We start from the raw sequence: 20644 nt of genomic DNA on the forward strand, positions 1-20644 counted from the left end.
ATACATGTGACCACAGGCTTTATTAACAAAACTGTTAGGCTTTGGAAAAAATTCTCTTGGAGAAATTATGAAACCATACTGTGAAACAAAAAAGTTATTATTCAAGTATAAATCCTAATTTGGACTCTATAACTTTGAAATTTATGGTCATGTTTAAAATGTATAGAGGATTTATTTTGCACTTTTAAAAACATTTTGGCAGGGGAGGAGACAGTAGGAAATTAATTGCTTAGGAAATTAGGTTCTTGGTAGTTTAAAAGTGATATTTAATCTACTTGAAAAACTAAAACACTTCTAGGAAGCATAATTTGTTCATAATGTCATTGTAAATGCATGATTCTATTTACCTTGAAAAGAAAAACTTAAATCAATCTATTGAAATAACACAAACTAATTTCTAACAGCAATAAAATAAAATTTAAAAAAGGTCCTAGTTTGTAACATTTTTCTTCTTTATAATCATTTTTTCTGAGATTAATCTTAATTTAAAAAAAGACTGTGTAATTACCAGGTACACTACTGGTGCTGTTGAATCATGTGGTTATATAAGTTGCTGAACATTAGGTATATTTAAATGTCTAACAGGATAATTAATATGTTAAATTTCTTTCGATCTTAATTCTTTAAAATTAAATCAGTTTTAATTTAATGTAAAATAATTTTCATGTTTTTAAATTTGTCAGGATTGAATTTGGATTTTATTTTCTTTTTCAGCTCCAGAAATCCTGAACTATGATCCTATTACCACAGCAACAGATATGTGGTAAGATATTGTTATTTACCTAAATGCCTTTGTTGAAAGTTGGGTAGTATATATTTCAGGGTTCTTTGATTTCAAATGTAAATAATAAGTCTTTCTTGAAAAGATTTTATTCAAGTGTTATTATTATGCCATAGGAAAACATTTACCTGTCTATTCTTTTTAAGCAACACTTTGCTGTGAGCCAAAGGTACAGAAATAAATAGGAAAATTCCTTTCCTGGAGGAAGACTCAGTCTAATAAAAGAACAAAATAGACACAGTACTGTGCTACATGTTCCATAATAAAGATAAAATACTACTTAATAAGCTTGGAGGAAGCAGCAGACAAGCACCAGATGGGAGACGTTTGATCTAGGCCATAGAAGAACTAGGAAGGTATTTACTAAGCAGAAGAATGAGGTCAGGTCCCTACAAAAGTTTAGTTTTATGAGAGTATATCATCAAAGGTGTACTCTCATAAATCAGGGTATTGAGAGTTTTTGTAGCTAGCACAGAGAGAAGATCATAGGGAGCAGAATTGGAACTGACAGTGGTACTTTAGTTAGGTCCACAGCGCGTCTGATTCCACAGGCCAAGTGGAAGAGTTTAGACTTATTCCCTGTATTCTATGGAACTGTAATGGGTTTGCCAAAGAAAAAGGATCCTGTGGCTAAATAAGTGGATGAAACATGTACTGTATATTTTGTCTTTTTCTGGATCCTTAGTACAGGACTAGTCATTAACATATTTAAGACTGAAAAGTTTTGCAGGTGAAAACAAAAATCTCTCTGCCTAACTCTATGCCAAATTTGCAGACTCTGCGTAAGACCCTTATTTATGTCTCACAGATCATTACTATGTCATTGGACACCATTTGGGAAATGCTCTTTGAGCAGTTTTGTGTACTCATTAGCAAGTGTCTGTGTGAAGGGCAGACTGTAGGTATGATAATATATGTTTAATACATTATATTTATAATTATATAACACATATGCATTCTCATTTTCTTTTTCTGCAAGACAAACTTTGAAGTAACACAGTTATTTTCATTTTTATAATATAGGAACTTTGAAAAGCAGTTTAAGTCTGTAATTTAAGTGTACAAGTTTTGAGGACAGAAATAGATTGAGTATCAATTTTATTTTATATAAATGTTTTAAGATTAACACATTTTAAATTCCTCTTTTTTTTCAGGAATATTGGCATAATAGCTTATATGCTGGTAACGCATACATCCCCATTTGTGGGAGAAGATAATCAAGAAACATACCTCAATATTTCTCAAGTTAATGTAGATTATTCAGAAGAAACTTTCTCATCAGTTTCCCAGCTGGCCACAGACTTTATCCAGAGCCTTTTAGTAAAAAATCCAGAGTAAGTAATAACATGAATTTGTTTAAATGCTATTGCGAAATAAATAATATATGTCTGTTAAGAAACACATTCTAAAACAGTATAAAACTACTACAAGTATGCTGTCAGGTAAAGTGGGGAGAGACGTTTTATGAGAGATCATTAAATTCATAACTTCAAATGGAGAAAATATAAAATACACAAAGGAAATTTTGGAGTGAAGAAAATATTTGGGTTATTTTTCTCTCAAGCTACAACTAATCCCGGAAATTCTCTAAAATAATTAGAAATAGAAGGTTTACAGTATAGGTGACTGGTTATGCTAAGTCTTTGCTGTGAATGATTTGCATTTTAATAATTATAGTTATATAACAAGTACAAATTATCCATTGCAGATGATCTGATGCTCTTTGACCTCCTGGTAAAGAAGGGACTTGGAACTGTGATGTAGGGCTCTTACCTCACTCCTTGGCAACTTCAAAGCAGGAAAAGAAAAGACTGACCTCCCTTTTCTTTACCAAGATCAGCCCTATTTACTTTAAAATGACCTGGCTATATTTAATGCAGAAATTGTGTTATAGTTCCTTGGGCTGGGATCCCAGTTTTGCTACTTGTTAGGTTTTTTATTTCTGACAATTACTTAATCTTCAAAAGGACTCAGTTTCTTTGTTTAATTTTAAAAATCTCATAGGTTTTTTAATTATTATATTGACTAATGCAGGTCCAAACAGACTCTCACTGGCTATATTTTGGACATGAATGGTAATACTATTTGTTTCTGGTTATAAGCAGTTTTCATTTTCTTAAATATTTTTTACCTATATTTTAAAATTTCTATAATGAACACATTAATTTTTTATAATAGAAAAATGAACATAAAAACAAAGACTAAGGAAACTGTTTCTAATGGTAATGGTGGTTGTGTGAAGGTTGGTGTTTTAAGTATAGACAGGTGTATTCTTTCCTTATGAAATATCATGATATTTGACCATATTACTTTCATAATTTAAAACAAAATTTTAAAACTCGAAATGTTAGATAAACATCATCGAAGTAGCTTTTGTTTTCAATATTTAGCAGTTACTGCTTTTAAGAACATAAAATAATAATAGAGATTATAAATTACTTACATATATTTTCCTTCAAAGGATTTGTAAATCTGAGACTTTATAATTTTACTAATTTTATTTGTGAGACTAACATACATTCTTAGGCTTTTTGACTAGCGTCATCAGCAAGTTCCATGATATATTGAAATTTTAGCACATGTCAGAATTTAAAAATTTTCTAGGTGTTCCAGTTTTCCTATTATTATTTCTTTCTGTGCTATAATCATGTTCTTTTCATAATAAGTAAAAAACATGTTGAACTGCAGACATTTCCAACTTGATTTTTAGTTCTCAATTTTCCCTCGGTGCTTTCTTTCCAGGAAAAGACCAACAGCAGAAATCTGCCTTTCTCATTCTTGGCTACAGCAATGGGACTTTGCAAACTTGTTTCACCCTGAAGAAACTTCCAGTTTCTCTCAAAGTCAGGATCATACAATAAGGTCCTCTGAAGACAAGACTTCTAAATCCTCTTGTAATGGAACCTGTAGTGATCGAGAAGACAAAGAGAATATCCCAGAGGATAGCAGCACGGTTTCCAAAAGATTTCGCTTTGATGACTCATTGCCCAATCCTCATGAACTTGTTTCAGATTTGCTCTGTTAGCATTTTCTCTTTGACTCCTTTGGACTGAATTTGGAATTTGAAATCCACTCCAGTGTGAAATTGTGGTTTGTAGCTTTATATGTGGCATGTTTATGTTGTAAATGCACTTTCGCATAGAAGAATTTAGGGGATTGTTAAATTACTAGTTACTAGCATAATTTCATTTCCCATTCTGAGATATCAACTATGCAGAGAAGAAAATATTTAAAATATATGACCAAAAATTGAAGTGTGCATGTGAGTTTACTTGTTATTGGAAGAATTGAAGTTCAGATGGGTTTATCAAAGTGTTTTATATATCAGGAAAAAGAGTGACTTGAGTTATGTTTGATATAAACTGAACAAAATGAAGACATTTGAATTTCATAGATTCTCTAAGGTAAGTTCTATACCATGCCTCTATTGAGACAAAATTTTGTTTAGGATAACACTGTCACATTTAAGGAAGATTATGTACTGTTTTATAGATGCTCAAGAGAGTTTACATTTGAAAATGTCTTTTATTCACAAATATTTTGAGACTACATAAGATTTCCATTATATGTGGTCTATATGAGATAGGTCCTTTAACCAGAGGGAAGAGAGAGTTAGAAACCTGATTAGGGATATCTTATACAAGTTACAGCAGAGAAGAGAGTAACATGACATTTTTTAATTCAGATGTTTTTTGCCCATTCTCAACACCCTTCAGATTTAATGAAGTCAGACATATGGAGAATATATGGTATACAAGTGTAGAGGGTTATCATCCTCCAGAATATCTAGAGTAGAAGATACTTAGGTAAAACCAAATGTGCTCCCTTTTTTGTTAGCCAAACATATTTATTAATTGAATAGAAAAAAATGCTGACAGACTTAGGCAATTTCACATGTCTTCTAAGTCTTGGAATACCAGCTAGTCATTCAGAGTTTTAAAAGTATGAATAAAAAAAATTACAGAACCAGTAGAACTATTAACACAATGCCAAAGTCAACTGTAGTAAGGTGGATGTGATCATAAAACTATATGACATCAAACTCTTCTAAAGTTCTTGTGTAAAATTCCTAGTGAGTAATGAGGCTCAGCAGAAGGCGATCTGCAGGAGTGGCCTTCAGTGGTCTTTTGCTGGGACCAATAAAAGTATGAGTTTAGGGACAGCAGAATGTTTAATCAGTGGCCGATGACTATGTTCAGTCCTAAGGTGGGGAAATTTACTCCTTTTGGGGTAATCTTTACTGACTCTCCATCTGGTGACTGTTAAAAAGTCTGTTATGTTTTCTTGTTAATATCAAAAGAAATTCTGTTTTGACAAAAAAATCTTGAGTTTTCTCCATTTGAATTATATATTACTCTAAAACCTTTAACTTGTTGAAATTAAGTAAGACTCCAAATAACATAACTTTTTAATAACTGTCGGTTCACTTTATTTTGTTAAACGGTCAGTTTCTTTTACAGCTCCAGCATTTCTTAAAGGAAAGTTATTTCTACTTATGTGTCTGTGTATGCATATGGGTATGTGTATATGTATAGGTCCATGTATATATGTACAGATAGATAAAATATAGCCTTTAAACAACTTTTTCTTGGAGATTTTTGGCTCTACTATATTGTGTTCAACTCAGGTGCCAAAGGAGATCTTGTCTTATGACATGTAAATATACATTTAAATTCTTTAAGAAGTAGTTTGTTGGGTCAATAAACTAGCCATTATAGAAGCTAATCTGGGCTCTTGCATATGTAAAACGGATGAGTTTTTCTTAATTGTTGGTTCATTTATTTGCCTTCAGTATTAAGCTAATGTAGGTAAGCTTAATAAGTCATTGGAGAAAGAAGAAATAACTTTTACAAAAGATCATACTATATTTTTAAATTTCTAGAGGAATTGTGCCATACTGAAAAATAAAAATTAAGACATGTTGGAATTTTGAATTATAAGCTAGTTCTTAAAAAAATATTATATACCAACTTTCTTTTAGGAATTTTAAAATATTTTATATACTTCCCCTTAGTTAATAGAATACACAGTTATAAATTTCCAAACCCTTTTTCCTAACAATTTTTATTGTAAAAAAGCAACTAGTGGTTGCACAGTTTAAAAATACAATTTTTTTATAAGGATAAATTTAAATATTTTCACTGATTGAAATGTGAAAATAAACCAATCTTTAGAGAGAAATGACTCAACTCTTATTCTTTTTCTCTCAAGATTGAAAACAAATGTCTATCAATAACATGATATAGCTCACTAACGTAGGAACCTAGAAAGCCCCTCTGAAGTGAATAGATGTTGGTAACATCTAAACACATCTTAAGATGAATGTTAAATTGTAATGAATTTATAAAGTTTAATTTTTTTTTGGATAGGATAGGATCACTAGATATATGGGCTAAAAAATAAAAGAAATATAGCTGACAGTTATGATTGTCATTAAAAATTTTTTTCTCACAGTAAAGTTAACCTAACTCTGAGTAGTAAACTTATAATGGCACTTTAAAGAGATACACAATACCTGTTCTTCAGTTGTAATGAGATAAGGTACCTGTGCCGAAATATAAATCAACACATTGCTTCCTTTATCAAGAAAGTCATGTTATAAAATAAGTCATCTGATTAGTGACATAATTGATTTTCATCTGGCACAAGCTTGCTTTTTCATTTTGAATGGATCGCAAATAGTGCATTGGCCATACTTTGAGTTGCCTTGCTCTAAGCAACATTTATAAATGTTATTTTATAACTGTTTCCTCATCTATTTATTTTTAAATTTTCAATTTGATATCTGACTTGGAAACTTATCCTTAATTATTGTTGTACAAACAATTGTACTTTCATTTCAAATTATTAAAATTAACTTCCAATTTGGAGAATTATCATCTTATAATTTTATAAAAGTTTAAACTTTAAACTCTAGTTATAAATTTTACACAAATTATAACTGCCCTCTGTCTCAGCTTTCATTAAATAAACATGTTGCTTAAGGCATGTTAAATGACATTATGAATACTTAAGTAAAAAAAAAAAACGTGTTACATCAGCTTAATGATCCTTTTGGTTAAAAATTAAAAAGTACTTTTTTACATTTGCAGTTGTCTTTTGTTTTAAAGTATTTCTCAGTGTGTTAGTCTTAAAAGCAAACCTTGCCTGGAGGTTCTAGCCTTTGACCTACATCATCTTTGAACTTGCTTTCCAGTACAGATATGTTTATTAGACACTGTCTGTTGGAAAAGTCATATTAACTTGAAAATGGTCTGTTCTCTGGTAATAATAAATAACTTTTAGAAAATGTCGATGAATAGCACTGTACTACTTGTTGCATAAAGATAAAGAATTCTTATTCACTAGAAATGAGTGAACTGTTTTTTTAAATAAATTGAATTTTTTAAAAAAGATGAATATAAGATTCTTCAAGAAGTTTATAATCTGGTTGCGCACTAAGGTACAGTCAGTTTTCATTATTTATGATAGTTATATCTATAAAGTTCTCTTGAACAATGAATATGGAAGCACTGCTCCTGGGGGAAATACAAGGTTAGGTTCCTGAAAGCTTCTGTTCATAACATTGTGTACTGCTCAATACATAACATCATTTTATGTATGTTTCTGTTTAAAGACACATTTAATATATAGTTGAATTATTAACATTGAACCTATGGCCAACAGCACTATGACTCATGTCTGAATGAAGCTTATCTATTATACATTCTTTTTTCCATAAGGCACGTTATAGCCTTGAGGAACACTAACTACACAGCACTTCAGAACTATGTTTTGGGCTATTTTAAATAATAAAGTTAACAAAAAGCACAAAAATGCAGAAATTTGGACTATTAAAAAGGACATTTACCTTAAAGTGTGAGAGCTGAAATAAGACAGAGTGTCACCTTGTTTAATCTCAGCTGGGAACAAGTGTGTCAGGCAACTCAAAATTTTCGCCACTCTCTGCAAATGACAGTAAAAGCACCATACATGTTGATTTAAAATTTACAAATAAATTTTAGCAAACAGGTGAATTTGCAAGTATGGAATCTGAATAATGAGGGTCAACTGAACATGCTAAAATAATCACGTAAGAAGTATGAAGTATGATGAGAAAGAAATGGTGTGCAGAACTTGACAATAGGATCTATAGGAAGGAGAAGTTGATGTGTTGAAACTCTAATTGGGAATATTTCATTTCATATCTTCTTTTTGTGAAATGTAGAGAGTCCCAGTTGTTCTCTTCAGCCTTTATTTTCCTCCTCGGCACTGAAATTATCTTTTTTTTTTTTTTTTTTTGATAATATGAAGTACCCTCACATGTTAAATAGCTTTAAGTAAAATCATGATCATATTCTCCCTTTTTCATCTCCTTACCCAAACTTCCCAGTTTCATGTTATCTACTTAGTTAACACAGCACTATTTACTCGCACATCACAACTGGAAGTCTTTCTAGGTGTCATTCTACAAATTTTCTTCCAATTTTCTACTATACCTCTTCCAATTAGTCATTAATTTCCATCAGTGGTATCTCCTTAAATATCGTATAGTCATTTTCCCCTTGATTCTTACTGGTACACATTCTTTCATTTAGATCTAGGTTATCTAGATCATCTAGAAAGGGGCCACAAGCATTTTCTACAAGGGGCCAGTTATTAAATACTTTAGGTTTTGCAAGACAGACAGTATCACGTAACGACTACTCAATTCCGCTATTATATTGGAGCATGAAAACAGCCAAGGACAATATGTAAATGAATGTGTGTGCCAATAAAACTTTGTAAAAATAGATAATGGACTGAATTTGAGTTTATTGATCTTGATCTAGATTATCACAATGATATTCTAACTGGTTCTTTTAGTTCTAGTATGGTTGAGATGGGAGGAGAGGCCAGAAAGAGGGCAGAGTTTCATCTGAACTTTGTCTAACAAGCAGACTTCCAAGAGGAAGAGGACTTAGAAATAGTCATTGGATATAATGATTTTACTAGAAAGGTGAATTTGCAAGTAGTTGAGAAAATAGAAAGTAGAGGCCACAGATATATATCAGTCTTCCAAATCTAGGAGAAGAGGAGGAGAACAATAGTTTGTAGAGTGTTTTTAAAAATGTTTTAGGATGAGAGGACTTGAAAATGTTAGTAGGCAAAGAGAAGTCCACATGGAGGCAGCAATTAAAATGCACAAGAGTTAAAGAGGATTAATGATAGAAAATGCCAGAGAAAGTAATGAGATCATAAGCAAAACTGGAGGGGTCAACCTTGGCTAAAATAAGGAAAAATATTTTTTCCTGACAGACAAAAATGAAGAATAAAAGATGGATGACAATAGAGGTATGAAGTAATGGGCTGACCAGTTTCTCCTTACTGAGAAGACTGCATCTATTTGTCTGCTGAGAGCAAAGGAATTGGAGTGCTTTGAAGAGTGAAAATTTAGCAAAAACTGAGAAACATAAGAATTCTTGAACAGTGTTGATCAAATAAGTGGAGCTTACAATGTGTTAGGAGAGACAGGCATTAAATACCAAACATCTTAATTTGTGATTAAAGAGTTTATTGTGTAAAGTGTGTGTGGCCAAATAATTTTTGAAATACTAATTTATAAATTCTGCCTGTATTTTTTCCTTTTATATCAGGAGACTGCTTCTTTGCATCAGGGCAAGTATATATTAGCACTCAAAAGAATAAAAAAGAATTCCACTGGGGCTTTTTTTTGCAAATATTTAAATCTATTGAGAAAATAAGTTTGGAAAGTATTAAAAAGTCTCAGAAGGTGATAAGGATCTATAGGTCTTGGAGCAGCAAGAACTTTGCTCATTTCCCCAGTGCATGTTAAGAATTGCAGGACCGTGGAGACTATTCCAATATCAGGAACGTCGTGTCTAGGGTTAAGATAGAACCAAAAGGGTTGTGTGGGGGTAAACATTGTCTCTGGAATGAGCGTGGCATGGAAGGAGAAGATAGCATTGACCCTGAGAAGAGTTTCTCATGTGGGTCTTATTAGATTATATTCTATTACTTTGGATAACATCCTCATGAACAGAATGCTCTCACTAGAGAAACACCAGTAGATTTCACGTAACTGGTTCTAACAGTGTCTCTTGGTGGAAGCTGAATGCATACAACTACAATGCAAATCTCTAAAAGTAATTCTACCATTGTTGAAGACACTGTGGTTTGGCTAACCCACCAGCTATAGCCAACCCCCTTCTCTTTTGCCTACCTCCAGTACAGAGGCTATTCTAGCTCACTTGGAGCTAGGGATGACCTGGTAACTCCTGAAAGGCTTTTGATTTCTAGAAAAAAAACCAGAAATGCCGATAGTCCCACAGCTCCCCACCACCTGGATGGGAGCTGTTTCCACCATTTTGTAACTATGAATGAAGGGACAAAGGAATCTTGGAGATGCTGGCCCTGACATTATTATCCCACTGAAGCAATGGCAGCAGTCCTTTTAGGTTTTCAGTAGGTGATTTTTAAAAATGTCCTATTTCTTTAAGCCACTCTCTTTTGGTTTTTCTGTTATTTGCAGCTGAAAGCATCTTAATTGATACAATCAATAATGTTTTCCAAACTCATGTTCCTCATAATGTTATTAGATTTGTGAAAAAGAAAGAAAGCATATGTACCCAATTATGTTTCGGGAACACCATGTTCAACAGTGTTAAACATGCATGTTTACTGCAGGATTCCTTGGAGTCTTTAATTTATACTGGGAATCTCTAAATGAGAAACTCAGTGTGCAGTGTGTTTTAAAATTACTTTGACCATGTTAACATCTCTTTGGATAGTATCCATGAACACTTACTTGAAAAACACTACACTAGGTACAAAAGCAGTATAGTCCAAGGATATCTAAAAATTCTGGCTTACTCAGGAATATAATTCAAGTTATTTTGTGAGAATCAGTTCTTATATTTGAGAAGGGACTGGAAAGGTCAGGCTCCTAAGTCTTGATCCAAGTAAGACCACTTTCAGTTGCCCTCTTTGTAGCATTATAAGCTTCATGTCTTTATTAGAAATCACCATTAGGTTCTGAAATAACACACTCTGATTCTCATATGCCATCAACACCTCGCAGATGTTTCCTTGGGGACTCTGAGCTTGGCCATGCCTTAGCTTCCAAAACCAGTAGACTGCACTCTCAATGCTCCATCTCTATCAGTTGAACTCATTTATAATATTTTCCATGCCTAAAAGCAAAGACCTTGCATTAGATTTCTCCCCAGAAACAACCAATAGTGTGTGTGTGTGTGTGTGTGTGTGTGTGTGTGTAAAATAGGAATTGGCTCATGTGATTATGGAGGCTGGGAAGTCCCATACGTGCCAGTTACAAACTGGAGAACTTGGAAAGCTGGTGGCATAATTCCATCCCAAGTATGAAAGCCGGAAAACCAGGAGGGCCAATATTGAAGGCAGGATAGGATGGATGTCCCAGCTCAAACAAAGAAAGCAAATTCTTGCTCTGCTTTTTTGTTCTATTCAGGCCCTTAACTGATTGGATAGTGCCCACTGGCATTGGTGAGGATGATCTTTACTCAATCTACCAATTAAAATGCTAATAATCTTCCAGAAACACCCTCATGAACACATCTAGAAATAATGTTTTACCAGCTATCTGGGCATCTTTTAGCCCATCAAGTTGACACATAAAATCAACCATCACAGGCCTTTCCATATCTTCTGACATTCTTATTTGTCAAATTTTTCCAGTAAGAATAGAGATGTTCCAACATTTTCACATATAGTTTCCTCACCGCCCCCAACCCCTCCCTCCCCACGAGTTTCTATTTTATATGGAAAAGTATAAGTTTTATGTATAGGAAACAAACTGATCTTCCAGCTTATTGGAATTGATTAAGTCCTTTTTTAAAAAAAATATCACTAAGAAAACTATTCAAAAATCCTCTAATGAGCAGGGTAGTATAAGTGTGTTCAGAACCAAATGAATAAACTCTCACGTTTAGGTCCTGTGCCAACCCTATGCTGTGGTTAACTTTCAGAATAAGCAAAAAAAAAAAAAAAAAAAAAAAGGGATTATTTTATAATTAGTCAAAAGGATTCCCACCCTCTGTGGTTCACCACCAGAATTTAAATTTAGTGATTGTAATAGCTCTTTGAAAGTCCAAAAGAAAGACATATGCTAATTATACCAATATTTCTAGCCAGATGGTAAAATACAACTAGGTCACCAATTACAGACAAAACTGTAAGTGTACAGTCCCTCTAGTTATATTGAATATTAAACAAATGAGTACAAAATGTATATAGAGAAAATTATAAAACAAAATTTTGAACAAATAAAACATAACAGATTCTCCATGTCATATAAGGCATATTATAGCCCTTCCTTCCCCTACAAATCAATCATCATGAATAAATCTATGAGACTTCATGATCTTCTTGAATTAGCTGCCAATATAGTCATGATCTTCTTGAATTAGCTGCCAATATAGTCATACAAAGTCAAATTTATAGATGAAACATTGTGACTTATTATTTCTTCCTTTGAAAGAAGTTGTTAGCCCAATTTATTAAAGAACGTGATTGGCTTTTTAATTGAAATTTGCACAAAAAGGCTTCTGAAATAAATGAATATTTAAGTAATCACAGACCAAAGACCATTGAAAACAAGTTATAAAGGGAGAAAAAGAGCTAGGCTATTTATTTGGAGGCCTTTTTTTTTTTTGGCTGCTTTAACCTATGTGAACATCAATTACTTCTTTATTTTACAAAACAGCAGTAATCAGCTGTTTTCTTTTTTGATTAGTTCTGGCCCTAATTCATTTAATACTAATGATTAAGCATGGGATACTGCAAATAAACCTGTCCCAGAAATAGCATAATTACAATGGCCAATGGCTAGGACCTTTTATATAACTAAATTTGTAAGAGATTTAATTACCTTGGCTTTGCTCCAGTGTTCCAAACAACACACAAAAATAGTCCCACAAATTGTATCTAAATTTCAGTTTAATTTTGGAAGGTCTTTACAGTATGTGTTTATAAATGGGCAATTTGTGTGTCTATATATAAAAAAATCACCCGTGGGGATGTCTGTATTCAGAGATATGATATAAATTCAAGAAGAAAGAATAAAGTTTGCTAAAAGTCCACTATGAATCAAGAATTATATTTGGTTCCTTTATTCATGCTGGTTTTTAAGAAATTTTTTAAAAAATTTATTTATTTTAATTAGTTTCAAGTATACAGTACATTGGTTAGACATCTATATAGTTCGTAAAAGGCTTCCCCCCAGTTGCTCCCTCTTTCCCCTGACCCTCTACCTAGCCAACATATTAATGCTAACTGCATTCCCTATGCAATGCTCGCCATCCCTGTGACCATCTATCAGCTGCTAATTTGTACTTTAACCCTTCACCCCATTCTCTCAGTCACCAAATTGTCCACTATATTTGTGAGTCTGTTTTTGATTAGTTTGTTCTTTTTATTCCTTAGATTCCGCATATAAGTGAAATTATATAGTGTTTATCTTTCTATGTTTGACTATGTTCAAAGCAATATCTTTTTCCATCCCTTTCCTTTTAGTCTGTGTGTGTCTTTTAATCTGAAGTGAGTTTCTTGTAGGCAGCATATGTAGAGGTCTTGTTTTCTTATCCTTTCAGCCTCTCCATCTTTTGGTTGGAGCACTTAATTCTTTTCCATTTGAGGTACTTATTGATAGGAATGTAGTTATTACTATTCTTTATTCCTGTTTTTGATACATATTCTTTTTTTCTTAAAGAAGTCCCTCCAACATTTTCTGTAATACTGGCTTGGTAGGGATAAATTCTTTTAGCTTATTTTTGTCTGGGAAGCTCTTTATCTATCCTTCAACTCTAAATGTTAGCTTTGCTGGATAAATTATTCTTGGTTGTAGATTCTGGGTGTTCATCATGTCGAATATTTTTTGCCAAGCCCTTTGTCCTGCATAGTTTCTTTTGAGAAATCAGCTGCCAGTGTTATGGGTGTTCCCTTATAGGTAACTATCTGTTTTTCTTTTGCTGCTTTTAATATTCTTTCTTTGTATTTAATCTTTGGCATTTTACTTATGATGTGTCTTGGTGTGGGCCTCTTTGGATCCCTGGTTTTTGGAATTCTCTGAGCTTCCTGGGGTTTTATGTTCATTTCCTTCACCAGGTTAGGGAAGTTTTCTATCATTATTTCTTCAAACAGCTGTTCAACATCTTGATTTTTTTTCAGGTACGCCGATCAGGTGGATATTTGACCCTTAATAGTGTCCCATATGCTCCTTAAATTATTTTTATAGTCTTTGCATCTTATCTCTTGCCATTCTGTTTGAATGTCCTTGGCTTTACTGTCCTCTAGATAGGGTATTTGATCCTTTTCTTTATTCATTTTGTTTATTCCTTTGTTTATTCCATTTAATATACTTCTCATCTCATAATGTGTTCTTCATTTCAGACTGGTTCCCTTTTATAATATCCATTTCTGTTTTCATGTTTTTTTTTCTCTTTGTTGAAGTTCTCACTGAATTTATCTACACTTCTTAAAAGTTCATTGAGCACCTTTATAACCAGTGTTTTGAACTCTGCATTTGTTAGATTATTTTACTCCATTATATCTGGATCTCTTCTCTCATATGGTTTCTGCTTCTTTGTCTTCCCATTTTGGCTGCCTTTCCGTGTCTGTTTCCATGTACTAAGCAAAGCTCTTAAGTCTCCGATCTTATTAGTGTGGATTTGTGAAGGAGGTGTTCAGTGGCACAGTCCTGAGAGGGGTTCAATGCAGGCCAGACTTAGCCCAAGCCTCTGCCCCTCCAAGGCCATCTATTAAGATTCAGCAAGCAATCCACAGATGCTGTGCTTATCGTTGCCTCAAAAGGCCACACTAGAAAACCAAGGCCAACTGCCTCCAGTGAGTCTAGGCACTGCTCAGCAAGGAGCACCTGACTTGCTGAGGATACACCTGGATGTGGCTTGGATGGGGCCCGAGTTGGGGGAGGCGGGGTTTCAGGGAATCCTCTGGGTGGAGTGATCTCTGTTATCCAGTTTGATGACCTCACGGCTATGGTGGCACTGTGTCTGTGCACTGGGATGGGGAGAGCTCAACAGGGAACAGTGGATACCACCACCACTTCTGAACAGAGTAGGTCTCAACTCAGCCCTCACTCCAACAATGTAATTCCCTGGTGCCCCCTGTGTGCAACCGAATTAGCCCTAGGGTTCAGAGTGAGCAGGTCCGTCACTGTGAAAATCTGCTCGCGGATGCAGTTCCTTTAAGAGGCTTCTGCTGCAGCAGCCTCCGTCTCATTCAGCTGCTCGAGACTGGGCAGCCCCATGTCTTCGCCCTGTCCTACCTTCTGCCATTGCAGGGTGATTTCTAGAATTTCTCCCTAGTTGTATGGCTTGTTCATCTAGATCCCAGGCGATTTTTCCTTGCTGCTTGCTGCTCCTTGTTTCTGTCACAACTTTGATTTTGTTGCCAGAGAGATGAACAGAGCCTCTATCATCTATGCTATTTTTTCCCCCAATTTTTAAACATTTTTAAATGATTTTTTTTATTTTTTCATTACAGTTGGCGCATATGATTATTATATTAGTTTCAGGTGTACAACATAGTGATTAAACATTTATATAAGTTATAAAGTGATCACCCTGATAAATCTAGACACCATACATAGTTATTATAATATTATTGACTATATTCTTTATGCTATATTTTACATCCTCATGACTATTTTGTAACTACTAATATGTACTTCTTAATCTTTTCCTCTTTTTTGCTCACCCCCCAACCCTCTTCCCATCTGGCAACCATCAAAATGTTCGCCGTATCTATTTTGTTGTTTTTGTTGTTGTTCTTTAGATTCCACATGTAAGTGAAATCATATGCTATTTGTCTTTCTCTGTCTGACTTACTCCACTCAGTACAATATCCCCTAAGTCCATCAACATTGCTGCAGATGGCTAAATTTCATTTTTTTATGACTAATATTCCATTGTATATATGTACCACCTCTTCTCTACCCATTCATCCACTGACGGACACTCAAGTAGCCTCCATATCTTGACCATTGTAAATAATGCTGCAATGAACATATGGATTCTCATGTCCCTTCAAAGTAGTGTTTTGGGTAGTGTTCTTTGGATAAATGCCCAGAAGTGGGATTACTGGGTCCTCCTTTGTATCTTGTCATAGCCTTTGTTTCAAAGTCTATTTTGTCTGGTATAAGTATTGCTATCCCAGCTTTCTTGTTTGTTTCCATTTTCATGAAACATCTTTTTCCAGGTCTTTACTTTCAGTCTCTGTGTGTCTTTTGATTAGAAGTGGGTCTCTTATAGGCAGCCTATGTAAGGGCTTTGTTTTATTTATTCAGCCACCCTATCTTTTGATTGGAGCATTTAATCTATTTACATTTAAAGTAATTGTTGATGGATATGTAGTTATTGCCATTTTATTATTCATATTTCTGATCTTTTTTATTTCTTTTTTCTTCTTAAAGAAGTCCCTCCAACATTTCTTGCAATATTGGTTTGGTGGTGATAAACTCCTTTAGTTTTTTCTTGTCTGGGAAGCTCTTTATCTGTCCTTCAATTCTAAGTGATAACTTTACTGGGTAAAGTAATCTTGGCTGTAGTTCCTTGCTTCTTATTACTTTGAATATTTCCTGCCATTCCCTTCTGGCCTGCAAAGTTTCTGTTGAGAAATCAGCTGACAGTCTTATGAGAGCTCCCTTGAGGTAACTAACTAATTGCTTTTCTCTTGCTCCTTTTAAGATTCTCTCTTTGTCTTTAACCTTTGGCATTTTAATTATGATCTATCTCAGTGTGGGCCTGTTTGGGTTCATCTTGTTTGAGATGCTCTGTGCTTCCATGACCTGTATGTCTATTTCCTTTGTCAGGTTACAAAATTTTCCTGTCATTATTTCTTGAAATAGGTTTTCAATTCTTTGCTCTCTCTTCACCTTTTGGTACCCCTATGATGCCAGTGTTGGTACACTTGATATTGTCCCACAGATTCCTTAAACTATCCTCATTTTTTTTTTTTTTTTTTGGATTCTTCTTACTTGTTGCTGTCCTGATTGGGTATTTTCTGCTACCTTATCTTCTAAATCACTGATTTGATCCTCTGCTTCATCTAATCTCCTGTTGATTCTTCCTATGGTATTCTTCATTTCAGTTATTGTATTTTTCATTTCTGACTGGTTCTTTTTTATGTTTTCTATCTCCATTTTCATGTTTTCTATCTCTGTTGAAGTTCTCACTGAGTTCATCCACTCTTCCCCTAAATTCATTGAGCATCCTTGTAACCAGTGTTTTCAACTCCGCATCTGGTAGATTGCTTATTTCCATTTTGTTGAGATCTTTTTCTGGAGCTTTGTTCTGTTCTTTCATTTGGAATATGTTTCTTTGTTTCCCCATTTTGGCTGCTTTACTGTGCTTGTTTCTATGTATTAGATAGGGCTGCTATGTCTCCCGGTCTTAGTAGAGTGGCCTTACATAGTAGGTGACTTGTGGGGCCCAGTAGCACAGTTTCCTGGATCATCTGAGCCAGGTGCTCCAGGTGTCCCTTGTATGGGTTGTGTGCCCTCCTATTGTAGTCGAGCCTCGGTTGCTGTTCGCACCTCAATGGGAGGGATTGATCCTTGTGGTAATTAGTTTGAGGACTGGCCAGTGACTACAGTAGAGGAGCTATTATGCAGAGGCTGATCCTACAGAGCAGAATTCGCTTTCGTAGGGTTCTGGTGCCTGCCCAGTCTGCCCTTTGGGCGTGTCATCCTCGGATGTGGACCTGTGTGGTGCTCTAGCTCAGACTGAAGCCAGCCACTGGGCATGTATTCCAGGGCCTCCTGGGAGGGGGCCCTGCCACAGGCCAGGTTCAGCCACAGCCTGTGCCCTGCCCAGGAACACCTGCCATCAGCTTCTAAATAGTCGAAGATGGCCGCCACCTGCACTGGGCTTAGAAGTGCCTAGAGAGGCCAAGCCACAAACTGAGGCTGGCTACTGGTGATGCCAGGCTTGGGGCTGCTCAGCAAGAGAAATAGGGCATTCTAAGGCCAGATGCTGCTTGTTAGGTTTTGTGAGCCTTTGAGAGATTTTAGGAAAGTCCACAGTGTGAGCCAAGCTGTGTGTATGGAAAAGCCATTGGAAGTGGCTTGAGTGAGCCTGAAAGTTGGAAGGGGCAGGGTCTCAAGGAATCACCAGGGTTAGCCAGGTTGATGGAGACTCAGATATGGTGGCTGCTTGAGTCGTCAAGCCAAGTGGAAGAGGATTCAACAAAGAAACGATGCCCTCTGCCAGCATTTCTGTCTGGGAGAAAGCTGCCCCTCCAGCCCTTGCCCTGAAGCCAGAAAACTCAGTTCCTTCCTATATGTCCTTGGCGCTTTTCAAGCTGCTGCCCCCCAGCACTGGAGCTCAGAGTAAGGGAGTCCATCAGTGAGTAAGTTCACGCACCAGCCTCTTAAAAGGAAAGTCTGTGACTCCCCCAGTACTCCTTCTCACTCTGCCACAACCTCCGCTGGTTTTCACAGCCAGAAGTTATAGGGACTTCTCTTCCCAGCACTAGAACCCTGGGCTGGGGAGTCCAGTGTGAGGCCAAGGTCCTTTACTCTTCTGAGGGGACCTCCACAGCAGAGAGATCTCTCCTGATTCTCAACTGCCACATGCAGGTGTGCGACCACCCTGTACTGATTCTCTGAACCTCCTTCCAATCTCAAGGTGGCCTCCTCTGTGTGTCCCCGGTTGTAAGACCTGTTCAGCTAGACTTCAGGCGGCTTCCAATGATGTTATTGTGTAGTTTAGTTATAATTTTGATGTGGTTGTGAGAGGAGGCAAGTGCAGCATTTACCTACTCTGCCATCTTCACTGGTGAAATTTATTCATCCGTTTTGTTTATTCTTCACAATAACCCTGCAAATCAAATATTATCTTCATTTCGTAGGTGAGGAAACTGAGCCTCAGAGAGGTTAGCAATTTTCAACATTACCTAATTACTGTGTGTTGGGATTTGAACTCAAGTTCACTGGCTTTGAATGCTTCTTTGCCTTTTCTGTCACACGAGATTTGAATGACATTTTCCAGGATTAAATGAAAAAAAAAAAAAACAGAAAAAGTGATTGGAATCTGTATCATTAAAAAACATTTGGATAAAATTTTAATTTATATGTTTGATTGAAAACTAAAAATGTATCATAAAGTCAATCTTAGGATAGGATAATCTAAATTACAATATTTACAGCATTACAGAATGTAGTGTTTGCTAAATAAAAAAGAGAAACATGAATAATTCACTAATGTTTCTTAACTGGTCATTTGTACTCTACAAATAGGTATGGTACAGATCACCTGTATTCATGCCCAATTTGCTACATATGGAGCAGTACTTGATAAAAAAAAAAATGAGTCTTCCATAATTCTTTATAACATCTGAGAAATCTCTTGTAAAGATAGCCTTCATTGGAAGACCTTCTCTTGGCAGAACTGGCCCTGAGGCAGGAAATGCCTGGCTCATTCGAGGAATGGAAAGACCTCCAGAGAGAAGCGAGAGAAGAGGCTGGAGAGGTGGGCAGAGGCCATGTTAACCAAGTGGCTTTTACTTTAAAGTCATGGGGTGCTATTAACGAATTTTAAATGAGAGTATCACATAATCAGATTTTGTATTTTTTCTAAAACATTGTTTGGATTACTGTTTGGACACTGGGGAGGATGTATTGAAAGGGGGTAAATCAGAAGGCAGAGACCACCTGCCCCCCTGCCCAGGAGGGTTATTTCAGTCATCCTTTCAAGAGATGGTGGTGGCTGAGGAAGCTGAGAGAAATGGATAGATTCAAGTGAGACATGAGAGTTAGAACTGATAGAGCTCCCTAATTACTTGGATGTGTAAGATGAGGGAGCATGTAAAGGATGATTCTCAAGATTTCAAGTTTTGAGCAACCATTTAGATGTTTGTCCTTTCAGGAATATAGGGGACACTGGAGAAGATGAGTTTGATTTTGATGTAATGACTGTGATGCTGGTTTTTGGTTTTGTGGATTTGGAGCTCAAAGGTGTGGCCAGCCATGGAGATATAAATTGAGGTGCTGTCACTGCATAGCTGATTGAATAAGGTGACTAGCTTGGAGGAAGCCGGTGAAATTGAGCAATTCCCTACTATGACTTTCACAATACAGGTGTCAATATTAGAGTCATATTAACTTGCTTTGAAACCAAGTCTTCAGTAGGACATGATTTGGAAGAAGGAGAGAGGTAAAATGGGATGGAGAGAAGTGATTGGATGGAGAATGTAAGGAATTTAGAATGTTTTTTATAGAATACTCATCATTCCTATCAACAGAGAGGAACAATTACTTAAAACGATGTTAGGGAGTAGAGCCCTTATATGTTCATGGGTAGCACTGCATGAGTAGTGGTAGGTAAAACTCATCTCTACTTTTATAAGCACCCCATTTCCTTTTATCTATGCGCCCTTCCAAATTCCTTTAAGGGTTTGTACTCAGGTTCTCTCCATCTAATGAAAACTTCTTCTTAGAAAGGATCTAAAATATATTCATGCAAAAGTGAAAATGGTTAAGATAGACTTTAAAACTTATCCCTAGTTATATTTTCTGCAAAGTAACCACAGAAATATTTATAATCCCTCATGTTCCTCCTCAACTTTGCCACATCCTTACTCAATCCCATTTGTGTAACTGCTCAAATAGGTGTCATTTGTGAGCTGTCAAAATGCTTGTGAAAAATTAATCAAATGCCAACTAAATTAAACTGATCAGACTACATTTATTCTTAAAAAGGTTAGAAATGGAAATAACCTTACTATATATGAGATTTTTGTAGTTTTTGTCAAAATTTTAAATGTAAATAGATCTTATTCCAGTCCCTGGATAGAGAAGACTTACATTTGTTTTGAACTTATAATAAAAAC

At 35.4% G+C, this 20644-nt stretch overlaps 1 protein-coding gene across 1 annotated transcript in view; it reads left to right on the plus strand.

Moving 5' to 3' along the window:
* The window catches only part of STK17B (serine/threonine kinase 17b), a 30572-nt gene extending 23396 nt beyond the window's left edge, over positions 1-7176 (plus strand). Inside the window, exons 6-8 of the mRNA XM_011369244.2 lie at positions 715-763; positions 1936-2115; positions 3524-7176. Coding sequence (XP_011367546.1) covers positions 715-763; positions 1936-2115; positions 3524-3806 — 512 coding nt within the window. The 3' untranslated portion in view covers positions 3807-7176. The remainder of the gene's footprint in view (positions 1-714; positions 764-1935; positions 2116-3523) is intronic.
* Positions 7177-20644: the final 13468 nt, after the last annotated feature.

The sequence above is a fragment of the Pteropus vampyrus genome, unplaced genomic scaffold (assembly GCF_000151845.1).
Source record: "Pteropus vampyrus isolate Shadow unplaced genomic scaffold, Pvam_2.0 Scaffold146, whole genome shotgun sequence".
Classification (NCBI taxonomy): domain Eukaryota; kingdom Metazoa; phylum Chordata; class Mammalia; order Chiroptera; family Pteropodidae; genus Pteropus; species Pteropus vampyrus.